At 36.9% G+C, this 25,265-nt stretch overlaps 1 protein-coding gene across 1 annotated transcript in view; it reads right to left on the bottom strand.

Moving 5' to 3' along the window:
- The window catches only part of THSD7A (thrombospondin type 1 domain containing 7A), a 362,680-nt gene that overhangs the window by 48,588 nt on the left and 288,827 nt on the right, over positions 1-25,265 (bottom strand). The window contains 4 exon segments of the mRNA XM_032483934.1: positions 4,139-4,402; positions 5,872-6,066; positions 16,842-16,945; positions 18,207-18,339. Of these exon segments, the coding sequence (XP_032339825.1) occupies positions 4,139-4,402; positions 5,872-6,066; positions 16,842-16,945; positions 18,207-18,339 (696 nt within the window).

Here is a 25,265-nt window from a genome sequence, read left to right as displayed (position 1 = left end):
GGGAGGTGTTGATTATTTGCCCAAGACAGCATCACATCGTGATCCTCTAAGAAGTGATCTCCATAGACCTTTCCCACTAAGGTTCAAGCTCAGGATTCCTACCAAACTCAGTGAGTGTCTGCACGATCCCTGAAGGAATCTTACTACTCTTAACTGTACAACAGAACCCCCCTGAGGATCTTGTCAAATGGAGAGTCTGACTCAGCAGGTCTGCAACATGGGATAAATTTCTGCATTTCCAATGGTCTTCTTGTGATGTCTGTGCTGCTGGTCTGTAGACTGTATTCTGAGTAAAAAGAGTTTAAATCCCAGTTGGCAAATGACAGCCCAGGCTGGCAGCTTGTATTTATAAATAAAGTTTTATTGGAACATAACTGTGCCACTCACTCACACACTGCCTATGGCTGCTTTCATTCTATAACTGCAGAGTTGGGTACTTGTTAGAGATCTTTTGGCCTTCAGATACTTTAATGTTTGCTATGTGGCCCTTTAGGAAAACATTTGGTAACAAGCAAGTTAACCGAATAGCTGATTCTTGAGTTTCCCTATGGTCTCTGCATTGGCAAGTATTTGATAGGTACCGACAGCAGTGTATTACTGTTACGCGACAGGAGAGCTATGTATATTAAACAGCATGGGCTCAGGAAGGACAGTGGTGTCAGACAGGCCTTTCTGCTTACTCACTATTAACAGATGATAAAACATCACAAATAAAATTGAGCTCAATTTTAGAATCTCTACTGATGGTGCATTATGGCTTAAACTCCCTATGAAGAATAGCAGACAAATTTGCTGAAAGTAAAGATTGAGGAGAAGTGTCTGGAAGGAATTATGTAACTCAAAGAGCTCAAAACGTAAGCATCTGGCCTTTTGACACTTCAAATAATTACCTTCACCTTCAAAGTATCTCTTTCAGATCAATCAAATAGAAATGCTATTCCTATTTTCTCAAGGAAAGGTGAGTGGACACAAAGAGAATTAAATAAACATCCCCCACTCTCAATTAAAGTTGTAAACACAGGTTGGGAAAAAACAAAGTGTCACAATTACTAACATAAACCAAGGGATTAAGCTGTTGTCCAAATGTAGTGCTGTACAAATCAGTAATTCTGAACAATAAGCTTTGAACGGGAATAAAGAGACTGGTCAGTATTGATATTACTGGACTAATTCAGTGGAATGGGTGTGTGATTCCTATTTCTTCCACCATTTCTTCTACCTACCATTTAGTAGGTAGAGAGAAGGACAAATATGTGATGAATATTATACAGAAAGTTTGTGGCACGTATAGATCTTATTCCAAACATCTTAGTTGTTCTCAGTGACCTGTCTGATTATTTCCCAGGAATGTGACACAGAGGGAGGGACACTGTCTGAAAAAAAGAAGGTGTCCAAGCCTGACTGTGGATCAAATACAGCTATAAACATTCTCTCCAGCTTTTCATTCATTCATTCTACAAATGTTTACTGAGCACCTACTGTTTTCGATACTTGGGATACATGAGTGAATAAAGTAGTCCAAGATACCCTCATCAATCTACATTTTCGTATAGGAGATAAAACATATATAATAAACATAATAAATTAGGAGTTTGGGATTAATATATACACACTACTATATATAAAATAAACAACAAGGACCTACTGTATAGACAAGAAGCTATATTCAAGATCTAGTAATAACCTATACTGGAAAAGAATCTAAAAAGATTACATATATGTATAACTGAATCACTTTGCTGTATACCTGAAACTAACACAATAACACTGTAAATCAACTATAATTCAGTAAAAATAAAATAAATAATAAGTAAATTATATGGTATGTTATAGAATAATACATGCTTTTGAAACACTAAAAGAGCAGAATTAGGGGTTTTGGGTGGGCTGGGTAGGGCTGAGGTGCAGCATGATAAAATTCTACTACTTACGTTTAAATGAAAATCTTGTATATATGTACCTTGCATAAGCTAGGTTATCTCTAAGAGTTTTTAAAATATCAAAGTTAAATGGACATAATAAAAAAAAATTCAAGAAATTCTACCTCTTGTTCTGTGAAAATTTAGAAGTGACTAACTTGAGAAGTACTTAAGTACTTTGTGGTAAGGCACTCAATAAATTTCTAGGGAACCAATCAGTTAAGATCTTAGAGGATTCTAGCAGTGAGTAGAAAACGTGTAATTTGGTTTTTGAGCGATTTATAATCTGTTGCTAACAGTGACACCATCCAAGATTTCATATCAAAGGTAAACATACATAATTTGTATTATGTTTTTAGGATAAATACCAAAAATGTATTTATATAATCAACATTGGTGCAGGAACTATATTCAATACCATGTATCAGGATAGATGAACATTTATATGGCTCCCAACGTATACTTTAAGATCTAAGTTTTGGAGTATACGTCTATCACTTTTCAGTAGAGACTTCTATTATGAGAAATTTCAGACATATCAGCACTGTATCTTGAGTTTCAGACATTAAAAAAATGGTGACCACATGGGAAATCCTGTAAAATAATATACTTAAACTGCTGAAAGTCTAACTGTTTTATCAGTATTATAACTGATAATATGATCTGCAGATGGACAATACAGATTGAAGAGAAATGCCATAAGGCCACTATTGAATAGGATAGGGGATTAGTGTCTTTGCACTGTGTAAATGTAAGGATCCATTTTACCTTTAAACTGAAAGCACAAAGAGACTTTTTCATGAAAGCCACTTTAAAACCCCATTTCCACTATCCATCTGGAAAGCTGATTTGGCTGAGAAAAGGCAGTGCTCCCAGAAACTGCAACTTACAGCATGCCTAGAGCAGAGGACCGAAGTCACAGCACTCTACCAACACTGTCAGAATTGACAGAATGTATGTAGTAATTCCAAAGAAATCAGACAACATAGAGTCAATTTCTTCAGACTTGACTTTGAGTAAAAATGTTAGTAAATACTAAAATATTTCATGGGACATCCATCAGAGATCAGATTTGATGAGAAAGAAGTGATGTGGGACAGACACAAAGAACTAAACTGGAACAGTTCGCTTAAAGATCTTAGATCCTTTCACAACCTCCATGAAGTTCAGTGCTGCCAGAATCCCCCATTTTTTCTATATGTGCTTTTCTTCTAGAACACAGTACCGCATTCTTCATGCTTTGAACTGACAGTGCTAAGGCAGGAAGTCTACTGTCTTTGGCCAGTTAGTTATTTCTGTCCTTTCTTCTTCTTTTTTTTTTTTTAAAGATCAAACATTTTTGTGAAAGTCACAAGATATTTAAAAATCTTTTTTTTCTAAAAGTAAGATTGACTGTTAATGGCTTACTGAAGCTCTCATGCATCTAATTAACAGATCAGGGCAAAAGTGAGAATATATGAGAGTCATTCTCAAAGCTCACAGGTTATGTTAAAAACAAATGATTATCTTGGTGATTCACTATGCATAACAAGTTAAAATGTGAGCAAACACATTCTTCATTTCAGGAAAAATATTTTTAAAGTGACCTTCAATTTTACACTTTAATGACTAATTATGAATCTTCTACATCATCATCTCAGAATGGGAAGTGCATTCACATTTTTTCTGGTATCTAATTTATAGCACTTGTGTTATTTAATATAGAGAATAGAAAACTCAGTTACTCTTAGAGAAGTTTTTCAAAGTGTGCTAAAGCGTTTTCAGTTACTGTTCTAAATGCATGAAATAATCTTAAAATCAGTAATGCACATATATTAACCTGAAAAATACTTATATCTAGAGCTTCAAAAAGGGGTGGTGAGGGATAAATTGGGAGTTTGGGATTTTCAGATACTAACAACTATATATAAAACAGATAAACAACAAGGTCCTAGTGTATAGCATAGGGAACTATATTCAGTACCTTATAGTGGCTGAAAATAAAAAAGAATATGAAAATATATATATACACACACACACACACACACACATATGTATAAATGAATCACTATGCTATATACCAGAAATTGGCACATTATAAATGAACTGCACTTCAATTAAAAATAAATAAATAGAACACACTTCTGTAAACTTTCACTTCCCTCCATTCTGATACACATGCATTTTACCCTCCCCCCCAAAGACAGTAAACACGTAACAGTGAAGAGGAATTGGATTACCATGGCTGTTACACCTGGAGGTCTCCACGAGCCTGCCATTTTGATCGTAGCACGCCATTGCCTGGTAACGATACCCCTGACCACACTCCTTAACGTCTCCTTGTGCTTTCATTCCCAGCAGCACTTCCACTTTTCCTTCTGGTAAAATGCAGTCTGACCAGTTCCCCACAGGCTGTGCATTATACTTGTCACAGGGACAGTACTGAGTCTCAATCAGTGGGTACAAATGAGAATTTTTACATTTTTCCTTCTTTTTACTTTTTCCTGTGGAGAAAATTAAGTTGGAGAATATAATTATTAATATCAAGCATCCCTAAGTTTTCTCCTTTCCTAAACTTTTCTCCATTTTTAACTGCACTCAACAGCAGCCTATAATAACGCTATTTTCTCACTCCGTAGTGCTTTCTATGTAGGCTTTTGTTAGTACTGAGTGCTTTGCACAGTAAATTTTTTTCTTATTTTCTCACTTAAAAATAGCCCATTTTGAATAAGGCATTAACTGTTGTGCTGAATTTTACACTCTTCAGAATGATTAAAATGATCATGTGCTTTCACTGACTGGGGAGTTTGAGGTAACTGCATAAATCTCTCCTTTATAACATGTGCAAAATGTGAAATGGTGAAAGAGTGCCATTTCACTGGCCTGCAAAGTTAGCTACCTTTTTTGTTAATTCCAAGTAGATGGTATAGTTATACAGGATGACAATTCAGGAATGAGATTTTTCCATTTACTTTTCTGACTGTGGTTTTGCAACTTTCAGTATTTCTGAAGAGTAATCATTTTGACATACTTGGTGATTAATGTAGGAAATAACAATATTCAAAATGCAGATATTTAATATCACAATAAAAACATTAGGAATGGTTAGTATATATAAATCTAAACAAATTCCCTTCTAAATTAAAAACTTGAGTATAACTGAAAAATAATGTCATTAATATATCATTATTTTAATTAGATCACATACTTATATTATTTATTACATTATATCAGAAATTATATACTTTTAACTATATTGCATATAACTAATTACATATGTTATATATGTTTATCTCTAACTTTCATAAGCTGCCTTATATAGTTTTCAACAGGCTTCATTATGACAGGTGTTTCATTTTCTAACTTTAAATTCTGAACACTCTACTAGCACCATTATTTTCAGGCTTCTTTGGCCCCCGACACTATCTTTGAATGTACCAGGGTTTAGTTTAGTACAGTGGCTTCTGTTTCCACTCATTATGTTACTTCTTTTTGTCACTGTGACCGCCTTTTAAAATGTAGTTTTCAGATACAGAATTAATGTCATATTTCCATTCTAGGACATGAAGGATAATCTGAGGCTGTGACAGTGGCAATGGGTTAAGAAAGTGAAGTGGTAACCTTTCCTCATGTTCCTAAAAAACTCTTCTTCAAGCACCTCACAGTCTATAGGCAATCGACCAAAGGTACGTGTTTAAACCAAAAATTAACCCCTCATGTGTTGAACAGGGAGACAGGGTTCAATTTTCAATGCTACTTTTTCCTTCTACTAAAAGTACACTAATGCATCTGTCACTGTCAACTTACATTAGAATACAGCTCTGAGTCCTTTGCTGTATTAGGTGTAGTAGCAACAATAAGTCATATCCTTGAATTTTCCAAATACAGCGTCAGAACTCTCTTGGTCTGACATTTTATTGTGTTTTTCTGCCTTGACAGAAAAGGATGGCTTTGGTATCCCAATTATTCTTACCAACAATAGTACGCTTTCTGGTCCTAACTGCACCACAGTCCCCATTGCATGAAGAAAACTTGGACCAGCTGGTAAACTGACAGTCGTCCTGGCAGGGGATCTGGCAGGCTTGGGTGAGGGCTGGCACGGGGCCTGCATACCGGAGGCACTCATAGACGCCAGCCTGGCCTCCATCTTGCTTTCGACAAGTAATGGCTAAAAGAAAAGCAAAAAGCTGTTTATAACAAATTTGAACATCTGTAATTACTCTATCATTTAGGAATTAACCCAACATTTGTTATGCAGTCAGAGGAATCCTCTTTTAAATCTTTATTTGCAGCAGAAATCCAGTAGGAGTATTTCTTATCATCACAGCAGTCATTAAATTGATCCTATAAGATTTTTAAAATAATAGATAACCCTCAGTGGTTTTGTGACATAAAAAAGCACACACACACACATAACAGTTTTTATTAGATGCTGTTAAGGATTTCAAGTCAAATGTGGAGTATATTTAGAAATGAATTATTTAAGAGACAAATAAATAATACATGGATTCTGATAATAGTTTGTGTTGAGCACGGGCTGTTCAGAGAGGTGCGGGGAGACACCACATACCTCTAATAGCTGTTTTTATATCACTGTCCACTTTAGGATTTCTTTATAGAAGGATCTCAGTGACAGTAAATTGGTTGGAAGCTTTGGGTGGGGAGAGAATGCCTATGAAACTTCTTTCAAAGCAGTATTTGCATAGAAAGCATGCTTTTAAAAAAATCACATTGAAAGCCTGTTGTGATGACTTTGGAGTGGTTAATGGCGGGGGGGGCGGGATCAAAGTCCCCCACTTTCCTCTGTCTACCCATTCTTCACATGCACAAATGACAAGCATGAATTTAAAATAAAAAACTTTTAGCAGCCTTAATCTCTCATATCATAATTGACATTTCCAACAATTACATATGGACTCTTAAAAAATGGTCAACTAATTTTTGATTCATAGATATTACTTCTCCTAAGATACTGTTCTACTGAAATATTTTAAACCAAGTCATAGTTTTATTACTTATTGGACACAGATGTAAAATTGCTTTAAGGTAACAGGTCTTAATGAAAAAGAGCAAGGGATGTTAAAGTCCCCTTTCTCCCTCAGCCATTTCCCCCTTGTTGGTTTTAAAAATAATTCATTTTTTATTGAAGAAGCAGATGAATCATTTAGACCTTGGTCCTAAAGTTAAGTTTTCATTGAAGTAGCTTAAATGGCCCAGTCAGACTGATTTACATGCCCTTTCAGGTTTATGGGCTAGGCTGAAATGGCAGCTGATCTCTGCCCTGTTCAGGATTCTATCATCTTGAAACTAAGGAGAAGGAGCCTGACATTTTGATTCTAAATTACAGTTCGGACACAGAGGGCCCCAGGTGAGACAATACTCTCTAGATTTGTATACGAAAACTTACCACCCAGTAGTGGAGGCCTGTGTGATGGCGTGTGTAAAAAGATACAGCACTTTTGGGAAAGAAAAACTTTCTCTGTGTAGGTGAATGCAACTTGTTGGAATTACTGCAGGAAAAGTTACATAACTGTGCAAAAGTAGGTGACTACTCACCTATTCCTCAGCTACAGCTACCTCTCCATTTAATATGCATAACACTGGAAGGGCCAGTTTGTATGAGAAGAACAGAGGTCCCTGAGTTTTATAAAGATATGATAATCTGGTTGAATGGATAGTTGTGGTATGAAGGTTATGTGATAAGAGACTCTCACCACTTGGGAGAAGACTTATTGTGTACTCGGTGGTTATACTGGTGTAAGGTAGTGGCTCTCAAATCAAGCTGCAGATGGTAATTACCTATGTAGCTTTTGGAAAATATCCATGACCTTGCTAAACTCAAACATTCTGATTTAACTGAATGAGGACAGGGTCCCTGGCATTAACATCTTTTCAAAGCTCTCTGATGATTCAAACATGCAGCAGTGGATTTAGACCACTGTTCTAGTAGGTAATATAGTTCTACTGGCGTCAGAAACACCTGGAATGCTATTATTGTTGAAGATTCTTGGATTCATTCCAGAACTCCCGAACAAGATCTCTGTGTGTGAGGTCAAGGAATATGAAATTTTAAAAAAAGATGCTCATACATTCCTTATGCACATTCAAGCTTAAGGCCCACCAGCCTGAGTATTCAAATCACCAGAAGAGGTGTGCCTGAGACTTGTGACTAAAACTGAAAGTTCTGGTACTCAATCGCCCTGGCACTGTGCCAGGTTTTGGGGGAGAAACACTAAGCATATGGGAATGAACTCAGGGGAGCTTAAACTTGGAACTCTAGGGGACTTGTACAAGGGGTGAATCAAAAACAGCATCCATATAGTTTGGAAGAACATTCTCTGATGACTGATGTAGGAGGAATCCGCAAAATGCAGCATATTAATAAGCTGAAGTGATTTTGCAATTCTCTCTACACCTGCCATAAACATTTTAAACGCATTAAGCGCTGACGGTTTGCAAGCAAAGTTGCCCCAAGGATGCTCAGGATGAAGGACTGATAAAAAGGAAAATATTAGGCTTTTCATTAAAGAGGGGATATGGACGAATCTCAAGAATGATTAATTCGGAAAATAAGAAATTTGACTGTATCAGAACTCTAAGCTGCGAAGAGGGTCACACAGTTTATAACTGAAAGAAAACTACAAAATGAAATTTGGGTTCTTTGAAATAAGACTACTTTTATCTGCACATCCAATTTGGCTCTCTGAAATAGAGACCTGACTATAAATCTTTTAAACTAAATGAAACTGCCTCAGGTTCTCCACTATGGTTCTCTCTGATAAATTTTATTTCAGAATTGTTCCAACCATCATCCTATTAAGGGACACCAAGAAACCAAAACAAAATACATTAAAACCACTCCCAACACAATTCCAGAAACACATCAGTTTCTTTTGTGCAGGTCTATACTATTTACTAAAGCCTATATACGCGCAGTACATAAAAACTCACAGAGTATCTCAAGTAGCTGAGAAGGAAAAAATGCGTAAAATTCTCATCTCTGTTCTCAGAAACCCACTCAACACTCTACTCCCCTTATCTGAGATTTTAGACTGTGTTCTTTGAATGAATTACTCATGCAATGTTATCCAAACAAGTAGCAACAGTACCATTTGTACAATACACTGAAATCTATCATACATCTCAACTTGTTTCTATTCTGACTTGGAGGAAACACAACAATTCAAACACAGGCATGTAATCTGAAATGAACTTCCTGCTATTAGGGTGAGGAGAATATAAATGTTTGGAAGGGAAACCACCTGGTCTTTCAACTTTATAAATCTTAAAAATCATTTTTAAGACACTGAAAACAGGGTGGTTTTAACTGTGGAAACATGCATCAACTTAAGCATGGTTTCCTAGCACACTAGAAAGTGACGTGTACCCAGACAACTGTATCTGCATTTACAGGTGAAAGGTGTATACCTCGTGTACAATGGTCATGCAATTTCTCCCCTGGGCTGAGGCCTTGTTAGCAAGATGAACCAAAATCCATGCTGCCCTAAGGATAAATAACCATGAAAGCTTCTTAGTGAGGTCAGCATATATCAAAATAATCATTTTAAAGTAAGATTTCATATTTAACTCTATGCTAATTATATACATTTGCTTTATTTACAATTTTATTTTATTTATATGAGGCACAGCAATTTTTATTTAAGTGTCGTGGACAGGCTGCTTCCAGCAGGCTGAAAGTCTGGGAGACCTTCATGTGACTGCCCTGTGGGTTACTTACAAATTATGCCAGGCAAGCTCAGCCCATCAATACTGAGAAAATGCTGAGAAGGTAAGTAAAAGAGCCAGTTTCTTCAACAAATAAATACTCTGAAAAAGGGAGCTAGAATTGTTGCATTACAGGTGACTGAAGAAATATTCTAATCAAATGCAATGTGGAGATGTTTATGAATCCTGATTTGAATAAACTGATTATAACAGACATTTTTGAGACAATGGGGAAAATTAACCATGGTATGAATATTAGACATAGTATGAATATTAGAATGTTAAATATGGTATGAATTACTGTTAGTTTTGTTTAGTGTTACAATAATCCTCTTGTTATGCTTTAAAAAGTTAAGTACTTATGGATGATGTAAGTCTTATCTGGGAGCTGCTTCAGAATACTCCAGCAGATCTCTTTAAAGGTGCCAGGAGTGACAGATAACCAAGCGTGACAACACGTTAAAATCTGCTGGAGCTGTGTCAGTGAGGACTGCGCTATTAGTACTCACGACATGAGTGTCTCTACTTTTGTGTATCTTTGAAACTTCTCAAATTTAAATGAAAAAGATTAATAAGTAGACTAAGTAGAGTCAGTTCCAGAATGTTTTCATGCAAGTTGAATTATGTTTTAAAGAGGAGAATCACGAAGGCTCCTGGAATGAAAGGGAATAGATAACACTGGTTTGAGCTAAAAGGACATGGCTCTCTGTATCATGCATACATGAGCATGTAAATGGAAGGCTACCGATACAGGTCTGAAGTAAATCTAATAGAATTCAGAATGGAGTTGCTCATCTTCATTTTCTTGAAGAGGCATGAGACGCCCTTATTATTCAGGATGCACAAAGAGGAGGAGTCCTATTGGTCTGCGGATTACCCTTCAGTACGTTAAGACCATGCTGTCATTTCGTTTGAAGAACCAGAGTGAAATAAATTACTTGGTCTAAAATGTGCACACAGAAGTTCATTACAGGAAACAGAGTAAGATCAATGCCCCAGTGCAGTGAAAGCTGTTGGATTATACGTAACAAAGAGTTCAAGGAGCTCTGAGACCTTATTTATTAAACTGAGCTATATTGACACGGTTTATCCCACAGCAACAGCTTCCTGGTAGCACTAGAGACAGAATATGTTCAGCTGACTGAGTGATGAGAGGAGTGATTTTTTTCCTATGGTGTTACGAAAAAAATGACAATCATGAGAATGAATCATGTGCAAATAAAAAAGAAAAAGCTTAATGTGCGCGAAGAGCCAGTTGCCAGGAGACCTAATTGTGCTTAGAAATAAGACCAAACCTATAAATAATGCAAGAGGGCTCCAGTTGTTTACTAGGTGGATGTTGTGATCCTGGTCTTTCTCTGTGTGGAAGAGATTTGCATTGACAAGTCTGCCAAATTACACTTCCTAATTATAATTTGTGAATGTAACTTCTGGCAGAAAGGAAGGAATTGTGCTTTTTTTTTTTACTGATCCTAAATAGTTACCAATGATCCTCAGTCTTATTGACGCTCATAAGATATGCAACAGTCCTTACCAGGAAATAATAATCAGCTCCCAGTGGAGTAGCTCAGACCAAGGTCAGCTAGAGCCTCGACTGGGAACTGAGAAAGGTTAACTAACTGCATCACAACAAGCAGGGCACTGAGGAACCATCGCAGAGACATCCCAGTGTCTAGTTTATTTTATGAGCTGTTTAAAAAATAGCAAATGTGAACAATCATTTTATGACAGGGATCTGACAGAGGTATAAAACAAAACTAGAACCCCCAAATCAACTAGAATTTTCTAATATTTATAGAGAATTAGAGGAAGCCATTTAAAAATAGAAATAATTCTGGAAGTTTTAAATGATCGCTTATATAAACGAAGAGTACAAAACTGTTAGGTGGTAACTAACAAATACATTAGCCAAAAGATTTTAAAAATCATGTCTCTGTAAAATTCTTTAAAGCACACTCCTAGGCTCTTTTCTACCAAGTTCTTTTTCTATTTCCATTATTTTCATTCCTATTACATAACAATCTTTGAAAATTAACAGATTAATGCGAGTTACTAAGATAAATTGGCCCAGATACCCCAGGCCTAACCTCAATAATGTCTCTAAGCTATAATCTTTTAAAAAGAACAAAGTGGGCCAGAGTTTAAGCAAAAGAATGATGCCAAAGGCATCAGTACAGTTTAAGCCACTTAATTTAAGCATAAGAGTTAAGCATATTTGCTCACAAAAAATAACAGCATAAATTGTAGTTAAATAATTATATTTCACATTCTACAAATGCACTTAATTTTGGTGGAGGGAGAATTAGAACTTTTTAAAAAAAATTTATTCCTAGACTAGACTTTCCTTTTTAACCAGTAAGTGATGCAGGCTGAGGACTTGCAGGGCCAGGAGGGTCCCTGCCACGTGAGGTGTATAACTGAGTTTTTTTTCCTTTTCTGTGGTCTAGATTTGAGAATGCATCTGAATCATGCTGGCTTCCATACAAAGAGACTGATGTCAGATCTCAGTGACCTATGAACCCTACAATGAACACGCCTTGGCAGGCAAGAATACAGCCGGGATGGGGGATTAGGACAGGCAGAGTTGGCCCTGGAGATTATTAACTCTGGTTCCATCTAATTTATAGAAGTACACTTGGCAGGAGGTGGCATCCAGATCAACACAGAGATTGAGCAAGAGCAAGAGCAAGGTTATTATCATGAAATTCCAACATCTAATCCATGGTATTTTTGCATCACATTTTTGGGATAAATATGTCACAAAGCAATAATACTGGAATAATATATATGTACATTTTAAGTAGTAGTGATTATCCCTTAGGTCAGTCATAAAGACAAAATATGTAAATTGCCCAGTGTTGTCATTAATATGAGCCATGTCTTTTATTTTCAATGTAAATGTAATGATAACTCTAGCTACAGCTAGTACGGCTATGTTTCAATGATGCAGTCACCGACCAACCAATAATTCAGTGCTCTAAATGCTGTCTGAACTGTAGAAATGTGAGCAGAGACAAGAGACAGCAGAGGTTATAGTTCCATTAAAAGTTGATATGCAAGTGCCTTGAATAGCATGAAGCAAATATAAGCTGTTTACATACTTAAAAATTAAATAGATTGTGGACTTAATTTTATGTTATTTGCATTCCTTTTATTGACAATATTATAGGAAAGAGGCCTATTTCAAAGGCTCTCTGAAGTTTCCTTTTAAGATTTAAAGAGTGATTTAAGTTTTAAAGTTGCAAAATCCTGTTAATTTCAAAATGGCTGTACTGCAATAAACCTTTAATTGCAAAAAAGCAGACTTAATTGGTTGGCCCACAGGCCATGGTTTGTTGACCACTGGTCTAGAGCAATAGTTTGATAAAAGACAAGCAATAAAAATTCCTGTCTTTAGAATCACAGAACAGTAAAGTTGGCTAGATCGTATTTTAGTTCATGTGATGTCATTTCCAACGCAAGAAAATAGTAATTCAAAGTTAGTATCAGTTAAGCTCTCCAGGTACAAGGAAAGGCTTAAAGAATATACAAACACAAATACGTTAGAGAAAAAAAGAAATCTATTAATGCAAAAATACAATAAACACTTTTCCTGCTATATTTTATGAAATATATTTTAGAGATCTTAGCTTCTCCTATAGCTTCATCAAATCCCTTCATGAAAGTGTTACTCAAATTTCTATCTACATTCCTCTGCAGCTACATTTCTACATTCCTAATGCATACTTGGATATTTCCAATTAGCTTCCCTGCCATCACCTCTAATGCACAGTATACAAAACACATTTTCTAAAATTAGCTTTTGCTCTGACACCTAAGAATTTTCACAAATATTATAACTATTCTCAAGCTGAAAATATTGGAGTTAAAGAATCCTGTGATCATCTTTAACTCATTTATGTCCATCTCTGCGGCTATTGTCTGCTAAGTCCTGAAATTATTTTCCTCTATCGCATGTTGAAAATCCACTGATTTCTGCTCATTCCAACTACTGTGGTTCCAGTCTGAGCCCCTATTACTTCCACCTTGCATTGCTACAACAGCATCCTGGCTGGCATCCAGACCCATGGGTCTTATCTTTCTAACTTATTTCTTACACGCTGACAGATAAAACACTGCTTTCATCAGCTCCTTGCTCCTACCACTTATTGAACAAGGTCTAAAATACCAATCCTGACATTTATAGCCCTCTACAAAATTACCCCAGGCGCCAGCTCACATCTTCAGAGCTTCAATCTCCCCACTTTTCTGTGAACACATTTAATGTTTTGTTTTTCTTATCTCAAATGCTTAGCTTATAAAACCGATCTGATTTTGTATGTGTTTCTCCTTTCCACTTCTTCTAATACTATGGTACAAGTCAAGTCCCAGCTTATCCTTCAGATCTTTCTTAAGCTCTTTAGCTGCCAATGACTGCTTTTGCAATGGATTGGTTTCAGTCTTTAACTCCCACTTGTTGGGTGATGTTACCAGTAATCTCATTTGCTAACCAAACGTGAGTTCCCTGGGTTGAACATCTTCATCCTTTCCTGACACTTGTGGCTCTTTCTACATAGTCTTCCGAATGCAATCATAGTTACACGAGTGGCTGGAATTAGAAAGTCTGAAGCATTAGAGAGGGAGGGTAGCCTCCTCATAGTCTTTGCTGACTGATGCTAACCCCTACTACAAAATTATTTTAATTATCAAAAAACAGCAGAGGTTGGCATTTTTTAAGTCTCTGACTAGATAAGGGCAAAGATGGAAACAGCAAGAATCTGACAAGTCAATTCTGCAGAGTTCTGAAAACAGCCGTGACAATCAAAGGATGAATCTTTTCCCATTTTGCCATTGGTAAAAGGTATTTCTACACTCTTAATTCTCCCCATTTCAGGTTTCTGTCGAAATATAGACTCTAAGAGAAAAAAATCTTTAAACTATCATGGCAACAAAGAAAAAGATTATCTTCATATAAAAGTTAAAGGGGTTCTTCTGAGTATATGTGTGCAGAAATTACTTGTAATATAACTTTCTCTTCCCAGATAGCCGGTAAGATTGCTGAGACAGAGAAAGTAGTCTGACAGATATGCAAAGGTGAGGAAGCAGTGTTTAGGTACAGGCAGAGGAAGAGGCTCCAGTAATAGGAAACCACGAATTGGAACCATCAAAAAGGCAGGAAAAAGGGGCACTGAGGAAGTCGCATATTCCTCTCTACAGTGGGAGTGGGGAGATATTACAAAGCAGTCACCCAGGATGAGGAATAAGCAGAGGTTTCCAGATTTGAAAATGAAAAGGTTACTGGTCATCACAGGAAGAACAGTTTCTATATAACACAAAAGACCCAGGTTAGTAATATTGTTGCTTTTATGCCTACCACGACCTACACACACATTCATGGAGGCCATGATGTAACAGGAAGGGGAAAGAAATTAACATTTAATGAAGACTTAATACTTGCAAAGCACTGGAAGGATCATTATGTTCTCAGCCTCAAGAGGGGGGAAATGAATAAACTAAGGTTGTGCAGTTAAGTTACAGTTTAGAACCGAAGTTGTTTTCACACTTGTGCAGCTTCTACCATTTCCCAGATTTCCTCCAGTGGTATTCTACAAAAATACGGGTTTCATCTGTTTTACCTAACTTCATGTCACACTTTGATCCCTGGATGCTGTCTGTACATAGATCGTAGAAAGTGGGAAGTGGAGTAATCCTAAAAGATCATTTGGTCCAGCCCTCTTTTTTTTTTTTTTTTCCCCATCTAAATAAACTGAGACCCAGAAAGGTAAAGGGGTGAATAAAACTCACACTGTATTAGTGAAACTAATTAGTAACTACATGCTAAAAGTTTCAAACTCATGCCTATTTTCATTATAAACTCTGTGTAAGGGTCCAAATTGCAAGAAAATGTATGCTTGGTTCAAAGAGGAATTAGCAGAGCATGACAAGAAAGTCTTATATCACTCAGTTTCTCCACGAATATTTGAAAGGGGGAGAATGACTTTCAATTCTAAATACCTAAGTCTCCATAAGCATAGAGACAGTTATGTTTTTAGCAGAAGCTGATGGTGGAGGATGCATATAAAATAAAATCCCCCAAACTAGGCAGTTAATATTAATCGTAAACCAAGTTTTATGTTTTGAATGAAGATTTCTAAAATGACAATTATCAAAATAGAATACTTTTATCAAAAAGAAGCTATTTTTCTCAAACTGTAATAATTCTACCTAACAAAACTGAAAAAGGAGAAAAAAAAAAGAAGCTATTTTTCTCAAATTAAAAAAGGCAATCTTTTCACTGTAAAGAAAAGGGGGTCCCAGATCAAATCAGTAAAACCTGGAATCCTATTCCATACGTTCAGACTTCTGCATCATCAAATACTAACTACAAGAGAGGGCAAAACATGTTTTTATGAATCAAAGAAAAGTGGCTGTGTAGTCAATTACATATTTAGCTACACTTCAAGTGTACAGCAGGAACTCCATGCTAAAAATCAGTATGAGTAAAAAGAATCACGTGATTTCTATAGACTGAATTTGCTATTTGTATAAATAACAGGTTCCGAAGCTTGAAATGTAAGTATTATGCGTAATAGCTAGTAAATAATCATAGCAAGTTGGAAACATTTCCATTACTCATTTCTGCAAGATTCCATGTTATCTAGTAGTGCTGACAGATTACAGTTCATATATGGCAAGTTTCGAGCACATAAATCTGCCACTTAAAAATCAATACTAAGTATGAACAGAATGAGGGTTAGCCATGACAGTGATAAGGATGTCACTGCTGAGTTGCTGGGATTTTTCTGGGAAGTTAGGCAATTATATCACATTAGATGCACGTACATATGCAACGCATATGGGCAAGGATGTAAGGCTCTTATTGACTGTTAAGGTGACAAGCAACATGTTACGGAGTATCATGAGCCAGAAACCAACACAAAAACAACAAAAACAAGCTGTAGTGTACAATCCAGGTCATAACCTTCTCAGGTTGGTCTGATTACCTTCCAAATACAAATAAGGGGGAAATTCAACCAGAGGAGTTACAAACTAATGTCAAAGGACAAAGGACACAATTTAAAAAGACTAGTTGCCGTGTTCTGGTGTGACGTCAAGAGGGGTGGTGGATTCATACCTGCTCTGCTCTGTTTGCCTAGAGAGAAAGTCATCAAGCTAGTGGTTAAGTTAGAGATGCTGGAGAAATGGAAAGCACATCAACTGTGGAATGGGGCCCCCCACCTCTAGCCTGCCGTCCGGGTCCACAGCCTTCCTGTGCTCCAGGGCTGCCCTGCTGCACGCTCCAGGGGACTAACTGGCACCGGCGCCACTTGTGAGTCTTCCACCTGCAAGGAAGGAACAGAAACCTCATGGAGAAGGAGTAAACATGCCAGGCAAGTCACAGAGATTCAGTGGGGCAAGGAACCATGACTCCGACCACTGCAAACAGGAATTTATTTGACAATGCTCAATTTGGTTGTATCTAAATTCAGTTTAGATCTTCATCAAGGAATTATAAAAGGCAGCATTAAATAAAAAAGTGCTTTCTAGGGCAGTGGAGACAAGAGTCCATCATTATCAAGCTCTATAGGAATGGACTCTACAAATGGCATTTGGGCATTTTAATGACTGAGACTGCCAGCAGATGTACCTGATAGTACCAGAAGTGATGTGTTCCATTTAAATAAGATATGTTTACTTTACATTCAAATGATAAAGTTGCATTCAAGTCATGAGCCTTTTGTACAGTGCTCTTTTGATTAGCATTGTAGGGGGAACTCAGAAGCTGCCAATTATAAATACACTTCACAAAAACAAATCCCCCAAATAAATACATTTGGGCTTACAATTCATGTTCATCACGTAAGCAGGCAATTTCACTGTTTGTCGTCTCGGAATTAAATACAGATAAATTAAAACGGCAAGTCTGCCATCAATTTCATCTTAAATTATTATTTTGTGATCACACATCCCAACAAATTGATGCCGTAATATTTCATTCGTTGTCAGGATTGCAATTAGATATCACTTCAAGTTTCAATTAGGTACTTTCTCTTAATAGTTATGAGAAGAATTTTCTCTAATAATTATCAAAATTATGATATATAGCTTCAATAACCTTAATTTTCCTTGAGGTAGCCACAAATGAACAGAACAGACATCTTACGCATATCACTGAGATAAAGATGCCGTTTCGAGAGCCAGAATGCCAGCATTTATGAGAAACAGGTGCTCTTTGGAGCCACAGGAGGAACGCTTAGGCTATTCCTCTAACTGAAAAAGAATTGCTTCCTAAAGCGTATGTTTCATAATTATCAATCACTTTTCTGCATTTCGTCATCAACATAAGAAATTACCCCGAACTCCTGAAGCTAATAATACAGCTTGGAAGTTTGCACAAGTCTGTGTGTCCCTGAAGATGATTTCAGTAGAAAAGCAGCTCTTTTGAAGAGGGAAGAGGTGGCTCCAGCAGCCACCAATATCCCCAACGCCACTGAGTCTGAGGGGCAGTGCTGGCTTCCTTTTCTCATTCTCAGGAAGAAAGATTACGGACCTGAAGTATTTTGCCCAGTGCACTGCTCACAAGCCCTTCTTTCACTCTGTTACCTGTAGCTTTGGCACACTTGAGGGGCCTCGCAGGCCTTCTCTTCATAGAGAGGGTCCGTGCAGTCCCGGCCTCCGTTGGCTGGCAGCTGAATGACGACCCGGTGCCGAGTCTGCTTCCTGATTCCGGAGTCCCCTGGAATGAGGCAGCTATTTAACCTCTGTTCTCTGCACTGATAAAACAATCTCCAGATACCACCAGCCTGTGTGAAGAAATTACATAGCCTCCAGCTACATGTGCGTTGACATCCCTGAATGAGAGGCTTCATCTAGTCCAGTCATTTCCTCAATTCTCCCCAAGACCGTTTATACTAAAACCCAATCAATTTATATTTAAAAATGTAAAGAATGAAGAAAACAGTTTCACTGTCAACAAGCCTTCCTAATGCACAGTTACACAGTGATTGTTGTTTTGTTTATTACTTTCCCCTAGAGAAATATGACAGATCTGATTAATTAATTTTTATCTACCTTAAGTTTATCTTCATGCTATTTCACAAAGCCCTGTTTACCACATGGGGCTCCTACATATCTAATGAATCTTTCTTAGGAGAATATATTCAATGTTTTAATGTGAGATTTTATCTCTTTGTTATTTACTTAATTTGAAGTGTGTAACTCGTAAATTATTCTAGTCATTTATTATTCATGTTAAACAGTTTAGGATCTTCAATTCAGGTCGCATCCTAAACGTCCCAGCTGTAAGGAGTGAAATGAAAGTCACTTCCTACATGCAGAATATTTAGAGAAGCATTCAAAGTAGCAATAATTACTGTAAGTAAATTACTCCAAATTACATTAAAAAATGAAAATAATTAAGATTTATCTTCAATGAAGATATCACTTGACTAAGTGTTACTAATATAAAGATGCTCAGAATTTTTTAGTATTAGAAACAGATAACGTACAAGATTTGACAACTTTAATAAAATACAACCCAACTTACAATATATATATACTTTAAGGATAAATAGCCACATATGAATTCACTTACAAAAGAATTCCCTAAAGAATTACTTTAATAGAGGTCCCATGATGCATTTACTTTATTTTGCAATATCATTAAATATTTGATATGTAGACTACAGAAACAGATATCTAGAAGGGTTAGCAGCCCCTAACAATAAAAGTTTAATCAGAAATGAAATAAAACATTTAAAAACCTATTGTGTTTGTAGAAAAATATGATTTGATAATTAGAACTCTCCAATAACGGAACATCCCTTCACATGAAGTCAAAGTATCCCTCAACACGGTCTGGCCCCTGATTGGCAGCAAGGTGAACTGAAGAGTCCTGTATTAGATGGGAGAATGGATCAGATTACTGATTCCTAAACGTCTGACTACATAGGAAAATTTATGTGAAAAAATAAAAATAAAAACAAAAACAGATTTCTGGGACTGTCTCCAGAATTACTAAATAAAAACATTTAGGAGCTGGATGTGGGAATCTGTGGATGTGGGAATCTGATTTTTGCAAAGCTTGCCAGGGAGTTGTGATGAACAGCCAGGTTTGAGACCTACTGAAACAACTGTCCTTCTATGTCTCATCCCAACTTAAGATTCTAGGGTCCGCACGTAACTTTATTCAGGATTTTTCCATAGCGGGGAAACCTGTACTGTTAATGAATGTATTAACTATGTCAGTGAACAGCTGGAACACTACCGATAACGAAGTAAGGGAAATATGAGGGGGAGGTGGTGGGTAGCAGAGAGTTAAAGTATTTGAAAATATTGTCATGGACTTTTCAAAATTGTAGCAACAGTAGTCTGAATGCCAGATATTTAATAATTTTACATATTAAATATCATTTATCTAGGAAAGATCTAAGAAATGCCAATAGAACTTTTACTAAAACTGCTAATGCTGTCTCCATCCATTATACTGTCCAATGACGATGACTTTAAGGCCCAGGTGACAAATTCCTCTAATAGTTTAGAGCTATAGGAAAAATCTTGTTTCCTCTGACCATCTGTCAAGAATCTACTGTGCTTCTAAATAGTTGCTTTGTTCACCAGAATCTCAGAGCTCATTTTCTTCTCAATTGCAGGATCTTACCTTAATTTTGATTTTATAATTTTTTCTCTTCTCCCCTCCCCCACACCATTTACTATCTGACTCCATGCCTTTTTTTTTTTTCACACTTTCTATTATTTTTCTTTTGTCTTATATTTATGATCTGCTTGTAATCTTCTTAAAAGAATATACAAACTAAATGACCATTGTTATCATTTGTTTAGCATTGGGGGAAAGGCGGAGGTGTGTGTTTTTTAACAGGGAGAAGAGGGAAAGAGCACAGAGAAGAAGGTCTTTGTTTCCCAGGTGGTCAAAATTCTTAGAGTGAATAACTCTCCAACCCTTTTTAATGTACAGATAAAAAAATAGACACAGAATTGAGACCAAGAGATCCAGAGACTGGAGGGCACAACGAGATCAGCATCAGAGGCACCTTATAGATGGAAGCTCATAGTCCTCACCTATCCAGACATCACCTGGTATATACGCAGGGCTGTTCAGAATTAGGAGGCAGCAATCAAATGTTAGTGTTTCAATTCTACTTTGCTCATTGACTTGAAAGCCAGAAGTTACTTGATATAAAACTCGGCAACACTCTAGTGCCTTCTCATCACAATCTTCACAAGTCTGCACTTGATATGTAACACTATGGTAACTCTCTTCAAGTCCATATTGATTCCACAATGGCAGTCCACTTATTCTAATAAAAAAGTTCAAATACGTTAGCCTCGTGCAGCCCACAGGATAGAGATGGTGGCCTGATTAAAGTGGAACATTCCGAAGCCATAACACCTAGAGCAGAAGTTTAATGGGATTACACAGGAAGTGTCATGACATCCAGGCTTCTATCAACTGGGAGGTTCATTTCTTCTCAGATCTCAGGTGAAAAATTAACTTGTACACTCAAAGAAACAGCCCTAGAGAGCTCAGGCAGGTTACAGAGCCCTCAGATCAGAGTGCAGACAAAGGGAGAGTACAACACATGTTTAAAAAAAAAAAAAAAAGGAAGGTGCCTCACTAATAACTTGAATTTGTGAACTGGGAATTTTACAACCTTCATAGTTTCCTGGATGTATTTACACCAAATTTATTGCATGTGGTGGGGATACACATATAGTTTCCATTTATCTTTGTGTTTTAGCACCTAGAGCAATGGTCACACATAGTAAAGTCTTAATAAGTGTTTGCTGAATGAGCAAACACATTTATTTCACTTCTTCTCAGCTGGATTATTAATTAGCATCTTTTCTTTCTTTTTATTCATTTCCTTATAGTATTATGCACAAGGATACTAAGTCTGTTCTTTAGTATTAAGAAAAAATAAGGTATCATTTCATTTATTGGAAATAATGGGTGTGGGAAAAATAAAGGAATATTCCTGTAGTGTTTATACTTCAAAGTTTATACTATCTAGGATAGGTAGGGAAGAAAGGGAATATATATTTAGAAAACAATTATGTTATAATGGGCCACCGAGATTCAGAGGGTACGTAATCTCTCACTCAGTTATAGCATTTTTCAGGTATCTTAAGGCATTCAAGATAAACTTTACTGGGGTGAGGGTATAGCTCAGTGGTAGAATGCATGCTTAGCAAGCAAAAGGTCCTGGGTTCAATCCCCAGTACCACCGCTTAAAAAAAAATATGAAAAGATACATTTCACTGGAAAATTCCTTGATGGAAATTCCAAAGGGCAGGTAAAACTAAGACTGGGTAAGCTGGAAGTGGGGTGGATGGCACACTGGAGCAGTGAAGATGCTAGGAAATTGTAAGGAAACCGTTCCGTGCAGGAAGCAAAATGCAAAGGCAGTTTTCAGATCTTTGGGGATAATTCTAGCATGGTACTACTTGAGGGCAACCAGGTAGAATAGATGCCTCTGCAAAATCCCTTTAGCCTTCAAGTCAATAAGTGCAGTAAGGAAAAAAAAACAAAAAAGGAGCAAACAGAATTTGAGAAGTCAAATGTATTATTTGATCAAAAGCATTGATTTTTTAAAAGACTAGAGTTACAAATAATTTATATGCATAAACGTTTTCCATCCTTAGTAAGCCCTTTGTAAAAATTTATGAAAATTTGGAGAAGTTAGTAAGTATACTGGTTTGAGGATTCAACTACTCTTGACTCAATACTGATCTTTATCAGCACTGATTTGTCAAGACCTACCTTGAGAGAAAGAAGAATAACATTTCAAATTACTCCTTCTGTTCTTCCTGGAATCCTAGGCTATTCTGTTCCATTTACTGCAATACTATACCATAATTTTACCTATTTAAGGTGATTTTAAAAAGGAGGATAGCTTTATTTTCATAAGTTTAAAACTCTTACAAGATGCAGATTTTATGCACAGAATTAAATTCAAAAGAACCACCCCATTCCTGAAAATAATTTTCTGTTGCTGCTATCTATCCCTGAACATGCAACTTATCAGCATTTTTGAATTGTGTACGGCAGTCAGTGTAATTTCAATGACGCTTGGCTTATTCCCATTTCATACCAAACAATGAAAAACTAACCACATGTCGCTGCTTTATTTTCCCTAAAACAAAAGGCTAGTTTTCTATAACACTGCTGTATCCTTTTTCTCAGTTACAGCAGTCTACAGGCAAAACAGAAAAGGCTTCTCCCAGTGCACAAAGCATCTTAGCACTGTTGTCCAATAACAGCCTCCTCTATCACCCCCTAGTCTTTATTTTCTCAATACACAATTAAGGTTATTCTTTTTAAGTCTGAGTGACTAGGTTTAGGATTTCTGAAAGCCTTTAGTTCTAGGAGACTCAACATAGAGCTGCCAAATAGAACAGGCAGGACTAATCTGCTTCTGGTGAGATGACCTGAGCTTGACGAAACACAGCCTCGCCTCTCAGAACCTGTTGCTCACAGGACAGCAGAGTCTGAGCTGGCATTCTTGCACTCCTTGGTCACTACTACCCAGGAGCTCCAGAGAAGACTAGTATCTAGTGTCACCATGCATTTTAATTTACCTTCCGCCAAGAGACCATCCCAACTAAACCCATTATATATCTCACATTGCCTGTCACTCACCAAAAGAAATTAGCATCCCCGACTCCCTCTGCATGTCTTCCATCATCACTTGGACCACAGCATATATACTGTACATAACCTAATTCAATTTCTCATTCTTTTCCATCCTCTAATATTTCCATCACTGTACCCAATGGAACACTTTGTCTCTCATCTTCAGTCTCTTCTTAGAAAATGTTTCCTTCACATTCCTTGCCAGTGGAGGCTGGCTCTACCTAGCCTTTCTGGGTCTTTCCCCCTCCCTTTACTTTTAGAAATCTTTGACTCCTCTGAAGCTGCTGTCATCAACTTTTTTTTTTTTTAATCAGCTATCCACTTTGTAGCAGTCATCTACTAACATTTCATTAATTAATGACTTTAGAAGGTCCCTCACTGCAATCCTTTCTCTTCCTACTCCTACAACCACTTAGGTGGTTTTGGCATCTACACGGTTATTGTATCCAAGGCACTGGACTCTGAATTACTTACTGTACCTCCTCATTTCCAATGACCTTTTCCTGCACTTTGCATCAATTACTAGCTCTTCAGTTCATCCCCTGATGATAACATGTTCAATATCTGAATACTCTCATCTTTAAATACCTTAATTTCTGGTCACTCCTCCTCCCCTTCCAGTTCTCCTACTTTACTAAAGGTGAAAGTTCATCTTACTTATATTCTTCAGACTCAGTCAAGATTGCCAATCTACTTTCCCAGTCACTTTTTTCACTACATCATCCCCTTCAGGACCTCACTTCCACCCCAACCCACCTTAGAGTGTATACTCTGTTATTATTGTAAGTACTCCCTTGAAAACACCCTTGACTCTGTCCCTCTCACTCTTAATCTCTTGGAAAAGCCCTGATCTTAATCAATGCTAATTATTTTCCTACACTTTTCCTTCACTCAGGCAGCTGGCCATGGTTGGAGAAACACTGGCAACTGTGTTGAGAATCTCTTTTAAAACATGACTAAATGGGCACTCCATGTTGCCTATTACAAAATCTATCACGTATTACTAACTCGCCTACTTTTGCACCGTCAGAATGATGTCACATCTTTTTTCTAACCCACCTGCATCCTTCACTTGATCCTCCATGAGCATCAAGACATTAGAACAATTATTAAATGCCTTTCCTGTCTCATACCACCAGAATGTAAGCTTCCTGAGAGCAGGAAAATTGGTTTCCTTGTGTACTGCTATATCCTTTCTATTTAAAATTGTGCCTGGCACAGTGCAGTTACCTGAAGAATCTCTGTAGAGTGAAAAAGTGAATGACTGCTTAAAACAATAAACATGATGTTTAATGAATGACACAGTGAAGCCTTTTAAAACAATGATCAGTAAACGTACTAGAGAATCCTCAATAATATAAATCAGAAATTAGTATTAGTAAGTTTTCCTTCATCATGATCTAAACATTTTTCCCACTGACACATATTAAACTTCTAAGAGAGACTGTTTTCAACACACCAAGTTATAACATTTATCAGATACTGACCATGTGCAGTGCGCAGTGCCTTTTCTAAAAGAAATTATACTAACCATAGACAACAAATAATGTATCAGTCGGACCATGGTTCACAAAGTATAGAGCACTTTACCATCTGTTACCTCATTTTTTGCCACAGAACAGCTCATAGATGTTACAAGCAAGGCCTGGAGAGATTAAGCATCTTGCTTAAGGTCACTTGGCTGCTATGTGGCCAAGATTGGTGTCCAAACCAGATTTGTTTACTCAGAGTCAACTCATTCCATTATATGATGAAACTCACTACTCATTTTTATGTTCAAAAACTAAAGACTGTGTTCTGCTACATATAAGTAAGTCTAATTTGATCTTCCACAATCTGCCTCCATTCTCTTCCCAACGTCACACCTTGACTTTCCTCCAGACACTCCAATCTCCAGGAAGCTGGATCTCACTTTCTTCCAAACAACACACCTTTTTCATGGTCACTAAGACTTTTCCTGATGCCTCTGATCCTCACTTGGGATTCTTTTATGCATTCTCTCTTTCAAA

Source organism: Camelus ferus, chromosome 7 (genome assembly GCF_009834535.1).
Source record: "Camelus ferus isolate YT-003-E chromosome 7, BCGSAC_Cfer_1.0, whole genome shotgun sequence".
Lineage (NCBI taxonomy): Eukaryota > Metazoa > Chordata > Mammalia > Artiodactyla > Camelidae > Camelus > Camelus ferus.
This window is presented reverse-complemented; position numbering and strand designations above follow the sequence as displayed.